The sequence below is a fragment of the Temnothorax americanus genome, unplaced genomic scaffold (genome assembly GCF_048541705.1).
Source record: "Temnothorax americanus isolate GAGA-0224 unplaced genomic scaffold, ASM4854170v1 Scaffold58, whole genome shotgun sequence".
NCBI classification, from domain to species: domain Eukaryota; kingdom Metazoa; phylum Arthropoda; class Insecta; order Hymenoptera; family Formicidae; genus Temnothorax; species Temnothorax americanus.
The window spans coordinates 356,818-366,093 of record NW_027509730.1 but is presented as its reverse complement, the minus strand read 5'-3'; the positions used below and the strand labels follow the sequence as shown (position 1 = coordinate 366,093).

The window sequence follows — 9,276 nt, the reverse complement described above, 5'->3', positions numbered from 1 at the left end:
GGCGCAATTTTTGTTTGAAGAACAAATAACATAGATTAATGTGGTTCTATAAAAAAAGATTCAACTAAGTAAATCAAAGTTCCCCCTCTTCTAAATGTTAGTCTCACGTTACTGCTTAAAACATATATTTATCTTCTATCGATACGTACAATATGACATGAATAATTATTGAGATTGAAGGTCGAGATTAAAGGATTAATTGCTCATTGAGCGCAATTAACTTATTAATAGGGAGAACAATGAGGAATGAAATTTCGATCATTTGATAATCAAGGCGATTAATTGTTTGACGACAAAATGCTTTATTAATCGCGACGGGGTAAGGGAATATCGAGCGGCGTTCCGGCGCTCCTGACGCGTTTAAACATCCCATATCCTGCGCTATTAATATTTATAACGGCGTTATCATCAAACTTCATCATCGTTTGCCCATCGAGGGTCTAAAATGCGTGGCCGTCGCAAAGAGAAATCCTAAAACAGCGTTCCTATCCACCCCGTAGTTCGCGTCGCCGCCACCACTGGCCGGTACAAGCAAAGCACAGGCAAGTAGACAGGCCAGGGGTGCAGGAACGAGCGGGGTCGACCCTGCGCGCAGCCTCCCCAGTCCACCCCGAAGATTCAGTCGTCGTGCGGCAGAGGAGGGCCGAGGAGCGCCCGGTCGAAGCGCCGAGGTCCTCTCTCCACTCTCTTCGTCTCCTATATATCTCCACACACACACGCGTATCTCTTTTTATCAGCCTCCCGTTCTCTCCTCTCTCCGTCTGGACCAGACTGAAAACGATCGGCTCCCTCTATCACCCGCGCGCACACTTTCCCACTCTCTCTCTCTCTCTCTCTCTCTCTCTCTCTCTCTCTCTCTCTCTCTCTCTCTCTCTCTCTCCCTTTCTCTCTTTATCCGCCACCGCGAGAGTCGCGAGTGAAAACGAGCCGGGCAGCGCCGACCTTCACCATTTTGGTACACGCAGAGCACGCGACGTACGGCCGTAAAGCCGTGTTACGTCCTCGTCGATCCTCAGCCGACGGAGGTAACTCTCGCCGCGAGAGGAACTCGCCGAATTTTCGGTCGGAATGCGCGCGAGAGTACGGCCGGTGACGAAACGACGGCGACGCCAGTCTGGGGGTTGCTAGCCTCCCTCAACTCCGCCTCTCATTCCTGTCACTCCATTCGTTTTCTCGCTCGCTCACACTCCCTCTCTCTACTACGAAGGGTGGGTGGCGGTGATACGCCGCGCCGGTGGCAGTGGCGGCAGTAGTGTGGATGCTTATGCCGGTGGGTGCACTCTCCTAGTGTGGTAGTAGTGGTTCCTGATGTCGGTGATGATGGTGGTGGTGTGCTGGTGGTGGTGGTGGTGGTAGTTTAAATTTCAGCCGCGTGCACGGGTTCACCTACGTGAGCCATTACACGGGTCCTCGGCTTTCTCGCCAACTGGGAGGCTATATACGAGCGGTCACGGTCCACGGACGCAAATTCTGGCCACCTTCGCGTCCACGTCCTCCTTTTCTCTCGTCGTCCTCTCGTCTTCTCTCGGGTATACCCAGGGTGCTGACGCTCCAAGTGCTCGCTCTACGCCGAGGCTTTGTCCACTCTCATCTTGACCGAAATTCGCGGTGCGTTCGATCCCTATATACTTGTCGCCTTGACAGCCGACCGTTGTTGTATGTGTGTTATGCGCGTGCTTTATTAAAAGAATGCATCGTATCGTCGCTGCACCGCCTTCGTCCTCTCGTACAGATTGCGCTAAGGTAACGCGGCAGTCGGAGAGACGCGATAAAAATATTATCCGCTTCGCAGCTATACGAAATGCGAAAAGATGTCAGGATGTATCGTGCCATTCGTCTCGCAAATACGATGAAAATCCCGCCGTTCTCGGTGAGATCGAAGCGGGATAACCGTGGGAGAGGGATGCGCTAGTCGAGATAAAACGTTATTTTTCAGGATTATCAAACCATTTAACGCGGTACGTATATTGACGATAAACGTACAGTATCCCTATTTCAAGGTTGATGTATCATTCTTTTAAGAAATTTAGAAATGATGTTCTTCTTCATCTCAGATTTCAATTGTCAAAATATGTTTGTTTTCGTGTCAAAAGCCACGACAAACAAAATCACAAGGAATCTAACTTGATCTAACTTGACCTAACTTAAAGAGATCTAATCGCAAAGCATTATTAATTTCAATCTTTAGCGAAAGCTCTTCTTTTCTATTATTCTCCTATCCATCCGCATGCGGATGCCGCGATTTTCTTTCGGCACTCCGCGCGTGCATGTGCGAGTGGTGCGTTCACATATATGCTCCAAAAACGCGTTAAGTATACGCACGTGTACGCGGGTGTACGCGACCACGCGTGTATGTATGTTTCTATTGAACGAGAGTATCGTATCATTGCGACAGGTCTCTCTCGACCAGTCGTCGTCGTGACCCTCTTCAACGCCGCGTAAAAACAGGAAGTATGCATGGTAAAAACATTATCCGTTCTACCGTGATAGCCCAAAGCCCGTTTAATCGCACGCCGAAGCGGAGAGTAGGAGTACTGAAAATTACCGAGATGTACCTCACTCTCCTCGATTATTTCAAGTGAATTCGCCGCGAGATTAAGCAGCTTTCTACAAGCCCGATATATGTCCGCGTACGCATATATTTTGTGTGTACAGGTATACATACAATATGTATGTATGCATGTATGTACGCTCGTCTCACATCGCACGAACGGTGACACCATTTCCGTGAATTTCGCCCAACGCCCCTTCTTCACAGCGACAATTATACGCGGTAAAACCGTTGCCGATTCCACGCGCGGTCATGTCTGTAGGAGAAACAAACGGGAGATGAGAAAAAAAGGAGCGATATCGCATAGATATATGGAAAGCCAGATTCGACAAAACGACGGATCATTCGTGTATCTTTCGAACGAAAGCGTGCAGTTTGCTACCTCGACGCGTTTCGCAAGAACGAGTTAACACGGGTTGCGTTATGGATGAGCGTTCGAAGTCTCGTTCCAGCGTGACGGCTGGAAATAGGGGTTGCAGTCGGGGGTGGTTTGTTTTGCCCTCGTCCGTTGTATAGGAACAATCGGCTACGGTGTGCGCTTTTTCCCGCGATGTAGGGGTGTTGTGTCGAGACGATCGACGGTGTAGAGAACGAGTGTGCACACGGGAGAAAGAGGAGGATGGGGAAGAGGAGGAGGAGGAGGAGGAGGCGGCAGCGAGAGGACGAAAAATATGGCCCGTGTGCATGTCGAGCGTGTCGGTTGCCTTTTTGCTCGTCTTGTGCTTCTGCCTTTTCTTCTTTTTTCTGTCTCTCTATTTCGTCGTCGTCCGCTACTCGAGGATCGTTGACCGTGTCGAATGTCGGTCACTGTAAATGAGATTCGCAGAAGCCGAGACGCTAGAGAAGTCCTCTCGAAGCTGTCTCTCTCTCTCTCTCTCTCTCTCTCTCTCTCTCTCTCTCTCTCTCTCTCTCTCTCTCTCTCTCTATTTCTCATGAGAAACTCCCGAAGTAAACCAATGGCAGGGCGAGAGGAAAGAGAGTGCCAAGTTGTGGGCTGGCACAGAGTCGTTTTAAATGTTTAGATTCGCAGTGTGAAAGTCTCTCTTTTACCCTAACGCGGAAAACTTCTTATCGCGCGGAAGCTAAGCGTTCGCACATTTGGAATGCAAGGGGGCTTTCGCGCACCGCGGAAAAATACCGCCTTCCGGGCCATACCGCTTCCTCACGGACGCGCACGAACGTGGGGTTTCAAGTGGTTTTAATTTCAACCACGGTAATTTTCGTGGTTGCGGGAACGAGTGGCAATAACGCATCTCTCTCTCTCTCTCTTTCTCTCTCGCCCTTGACGGGGAATAATTATTTTAGATGACAACCGACGTATGTGAAATTCGTTCTTGTATAATTCGCGCACATACGCGATTGACTGAAATGGAGCTTCTCTCGTTGATGATTATATCGCTTGGATTATCAAGAATACGTTTACTCCGAATCTCGCTCTGCCTGCTGCATTATGAATATTTCCGAAACAGCTGCGGTATCCCAATCACACTGTAGCGAGATTTATTTATCACACGTATTGTCGAGAATAAGTTTTGTAAATTGTTCGAGACGTATCTTCGAACGGCTATTTTATTGATATTTCCGCCGATATATTTTTAAAAGTCATTTGCGAGTGTATTAATTCCGCCGTTATAACGGGCTCGCAAATATCTTGGTCGAAAAATATTAGCTTTACGTTTATTGCTTTTTGCACCAGGGCTCACTGAGATTATGATGCTTTCAAACAATAGCGTCACGCGGCACGTTGCTGCTTTTTCATCCTGAAAATAATTCTTCGGAAAAAATCTTTGGCAAAAACTCTCATAACCGTCTACATATTTACATCGCTAAAACAAATATAAAACAATAAAATAATCGCTCACTGCCATAACCGAGAGAAAATTTCGAGGAGCCTTTTGCATCCAATTTTCTTAGCATATCCAACACTGAAAAGATTCTACAAAGCAGAAGTTTCGAAGGATTAATGTATACAGAACGAATTTTCATAAATTTCTGAAACTTGCTCGTATTAATAATCGTCACGAAAGTTTTCAATATCCATCAATTTTTTTCAAGAATTTAATAAAGCTTATTTAGTTCACTTTATTTGCTTTAAATATAAGAAAGGTAACAAACGTATTAATACCAGTTTGAAATAATGCTTTATAGACCACGGATTAATTGTACTAAACTATTCTATCGCGTTTTTGTTATTAAAACGTTGCTTTTAATAAAACATTTTTCTCTTTGCTTGAAAACTCCCGGAGGTGTAACACACCTGCTTCACGGTGTTCAATGCTTTGACTCGAGTTTTCGCGAGTGCGAGTTTTCAGCAACAAGCGCGTGTACGTGCCCGTAAACTGCGCGGCGTTAGCGCGGTACGGGGTGCACCATTTCACCGAGAAATCCGTATACGTACCGGATCGTTTTGCAGCTGTGCGCCGCTGTTCTTTCAGATTCGAGCGAATCGGCGGCGGCGGCGGCGGCGGTGCGGCGGCAGACCGGGAGACCGGGAGACCGAAGGGAATACCGTGCAACGAGATGCCAGCTCTCGCGCCGTTCGCGCCGCATCCTGAGAGATACGTCAGCCCGCGAGAACGACGACCACGTACGTGGGAGCACTCGGCGGTTTTACACTTTTCCACTAAATCAGCCGTTAACGTCCCTACGGATGCGCCGCGCGCCCCGATCTACGATCGATAAAGCGTCCGCGAGAAGCGTCTCAATTCGAGACCGTCGTCGTGATTCTTTCGTTGACGTCGAACGCGTTCCCGCGGCGAAGCGAGAAATAAGGGAAGGATTCCGCGATGCGCGTGACGGGGAAGACATACGAGCAAGAAATGAATGGGAAAAGTACGTTCGAATCTTAGCCCGCTCTGCCCCGTAAATAGCGTTTTGTAACCCCCGTCACGTGAAATCGATATCCCTTAAGAGCCGGTCCGTGAGGTCGTTCGTCAGAGACCGGTGCCTGCCTGCCTTTCACCCCCGTGGAAGTGGTAGAGAAAGTGCGCGCTAGTCTGCGGGGAGTCTGCGGGAGGTGGTGGACAGGAACGGGGTTGGCTTGAATAAAAGAAGATGCACATCAGGAAAAGGCCAGCGTTCCTCACCGACATGGAACTGCTAATGTTCTTAGCGGTAACAGCCTCTCTGTTGGGTTACTGCCAAACGGACGAAAAAGGTAAGACACAGCGTCGCGACTCGCGACCTCCCTTTGCTTACCGTAGCCCGCCCCCTTCCCCTTTCCCTTCGTCCTTATCCTCTCGCTTACGCGCCCGCCGCTATAGTCTCGCTATCTATCTACCCCCCGGCCGCCGCGGAGGCCGGTAGCGTCGAAAGAAATACGGATTTCGCTTTCCGCATCGTCCAACGTCGGACGAAGGGCGATGAGACGCGAGAATAGCGCCGAGCGCGAGAAAGAGTGGCGAAGATTAACTTTTATAGCCGCCGGCATGAGTAGTTCCCGCGAATTTACTTATAGCGGGAGCGGTTTAATGGTCGCCGCGCACATATACATACAGAGCTGGGCGCTTTTAATAACCCGGCGTGGCGTCCCTTCGTAAACACCCCCGCGCGAACGATTATATCGGGAGCACCGCGCGCAAGTCTCTTAACCCTTAATCCGCGAATAGTCGGCGAATATGGTCGAAAGTCTTCGACCGCTCTTCGACAACTGCAATAATACAAATTTATAGAATAATTAAAAAGCTCTTCTCAATATACAATAGTATAAGAAAGAAAAGAGCTGGGAATTAAAATTATAAAAAATTGGAAGGTATAAAGAACACTTAATTGACTTACTTCGAACCAATATTCTTAACGGCTTTAAATAATTCAAAAGCCATTCCTTTTATTCCCTTTAATTAAAATTTCAAAATTAAAATTTTAAACCTTAAATTTCATTAATTTTTTAAATCGTCGAAAGGGACCTTTAACAGTTTTAGATTTTCTTATAATTCTAGCATTTATACAAACAATTACATGTTTACTATTGGCTCTTTAGCCTTTCTCTTATTAAGAAGAAATTTAATTCGATGTTTAATGTTTTTTATAGAAACATATTATGACATACTATCAAATTCAACATTTTTGATATTTTATAATAACTTTAAGATTGACCCGAATATGCTATTTCTATGCGTTTCCTCTCTTTATTATCCCAAAGTTTCGCGCATACTATTAAATATTTGCATTATGCCCTTCGTTATACCGAGGCGTGAGACATTTTGTGGGAGGAATAGTCGGTTATACGCAATTATATTGCGGAGGTAAGGAAATATTATTTTGTAATTTTGCGAAATAAATTATTTAAAATTCTTCGAAATTATATCTATGCATAACTGCACATAACTTAATACAAATAGACTGTATCTTTGAAAGAGAGACGTAAAGAGAGTTAACTCTCTTGAGTTAATAACGTAAAACACAATGTAGCATAATGCGTTTTATCGGTTGTAACATTAAAAATGGAATTATAAGGTCAAAATTGAAAATACATTTTTTAACATTTTGCAATACAGTACACGCTCCACGGGAAAATCGGGCAAACGGGAAGAATGGGAAGTGAACGGTTTTCAGATTCGCTAATTAAATTTGCCCAATTTGCAATAATCGAACGCGGAAATCACGTTGAAGTAATAACTTGCTACTAAATCATACGCCGTTACAATATATATATCGAAGTGCACTCGTGTACATAATACCGGTGTGTCCGTTATCGTTGCGCAATGCTCGATGTACATGGCTTAATGCTTCGTCCGAATAAACCGGATAATCGAAATGTGTAATCGATGCACCATTAGTTTTTATGGAACCGTCCTTTCCGGTGCCTTAGCAGATCGATCTTAATTTAACAAGCGGTCAGGATCGCGATACTCATGCGTACGGTGCAAGTTCAAACAGAAAATTGTTCATACTCCCGCATCAAACTAAAAAAAAAAAAAAAAAAAAAAATCCTTTTGCCGGGATGCTTGTAACAATCAATACATCGTGTGTCGCATATTTCCGTACCAATAAAACCTGTATATACTCGACACATCCACTCGTTGTGTTAATTCGTGTTGCAATTTGTAGAATTTTTGTCAGTTGTCGTTATACTTATACATGTGTACAGCTTTCGAAACGATTGAACGAGTGTTTCGTGGTTTGTCTGTACGTAATTAAATGTAAAACTCTCGGGCCAAACAATTTTCACGAAACGTAACGGTAAATAACACTGTGCCGTAAATATAGCTGAGGGACATAATCGGCGGCATGTAACACACGGAATTACATTTTTCGCGGAGTGTATGCCCCGAAACAAAATGAGTTCGTGATACCTATTGCTCGCTAATCAGTTATCCGTTTGTCGGATTAATCTGTACGTGTGGCGCGTGCGAGACATCATATCGCGGTGCGTCGCGCATGGCATATCGCGGCATATCGCGCATTTGTTTTTATACGTTCCGGCAGTTCCGACTGGATACATATTTTCACGAAAAACATGCGCATCCAGAGAGAGAGAGAGAGAGAGAGAGAAAGAAAGAGAGAGAGAGAGAGAGAGAGAGAGAGAGAGAGAGAGAGAGAGAGAGAGAGAGAGAGAGAGAAAGAAAGAGAGAAATTCACTGTTGTTACGCGGCCACGTCGCATCGACCGTGTATTTTTTGCGTGCCAGTCATGCGGTTTTATATCGCGCAAAGATGCTAAAAAAGTGCGTACTACAATGCAATAAAATATTTTTGCAATAAGATAACCAACAAGAGTTTAAGCACTTTTGTAAGTGTTCAGTTAGTTACGGTGATTGCATAATCGTCAAAAGTCTAAAAAACCATATAGTTCGATCCATTTAAGACTTTATTTAATGCTAAATAATTCCGGATTGCAATTGATTGATTGCTTAGGGAGACAAATATCATACCCGCAGTTTCGTCTATACGTTATTTCGTCGGGGTGCATTTTTTTTATGCTTTCTTTTCAAATATATTTAAATATCTCAATTTAAATGCTGCACCTTGTATATATAATATCGTAGTTTTTATCTGCAATTACTTTCACAATATAGACGGCAATTGAGTATTGATGGCTAATTGAGAATGGTCGCTTCGTAACATGCTAATTTTTATTTTTGCGTGCAACTCTCGATATCCATTGAAAGAATCAGCAGGGGAACGGAATACCCGGCAGTTTCCATGAAACCTTACGAGAACGTTTCCATTTGCCAGTCACATCGCGAGTTACCGCGACTACCATTACGCGTTAATGCACTGTATACTTTTTCTCGAAAACCACCGGCCAATTACGCTTACGGATGTAACCGTAAGAAAATCTGTACGGCTTGTAAAGAAAAATACAATTATGTAAAAGCTGTAAAACGCTCGCTTGAAAACGCTCGTATTTCACAATACGATCCGATTTTATCCTATGTAATTATTCGGGTTTATACCGAAATACCGGTCAGTCGGTGTATTTAGTTAAATTCGAGGCAATCAGTATAATCAATAGGAAAACGTGGAAAATTCAATCTGAGATATATTCGAAAGAATGAAATTATGAAAGACCGATGCTTTAGTCTTTAATTATATAATGGTCCGTACAGTTGCGGATGCATTATAGTCTAACTGTTACGGATTAACTATTAGCTACGTCGTTTATATGACTAGGACTAAAAAAAAATGATCCAACGATAACAAGATCCACTTGTGCTAAAAAGCGCGACGCGGCCCGAGACGCGCAATTTTTTATTTCGACTAATCCGTCATCTACGCGAATGT

The 9,276-nt window shown here is 44.6% G+C and overlaps 1 protein-coding gene across 3 annotated transcripts in view; it reads left to right on the top strand.

Moving 5' to 3' along the window:
- Positions 1-399: 399 nt before the first annotated feature.
- Positions 400-9,276, top strand: part of Kon (chondroitin sulfate proteoglycan 4-like protein) — a 52,251-nt gene continuing 43,374 nt past the window's right edge. Inside the window, exons 1-2 of one of the 3 annotated variants that reach the window (XM_077419777.1) lie at positions 400-1,025; positions 4,987-5,708. In XM_077419777.1, coding sequence (XP_077275903.1) covers positions 5,606-5,708 — 103 coding nt within the window. In that variant the 5' untranslated portion in view covers positions 400-1,025; positions 4,987-5,605. Of the gene's footprint in view, positions 1,609-4,986; positions 5,709-9,276 lie in introns of all 3 variants that reach the window. The other 2 variants (XM_077419776.1, XM_077419778.1) reach the window with 2 other exon arrangements.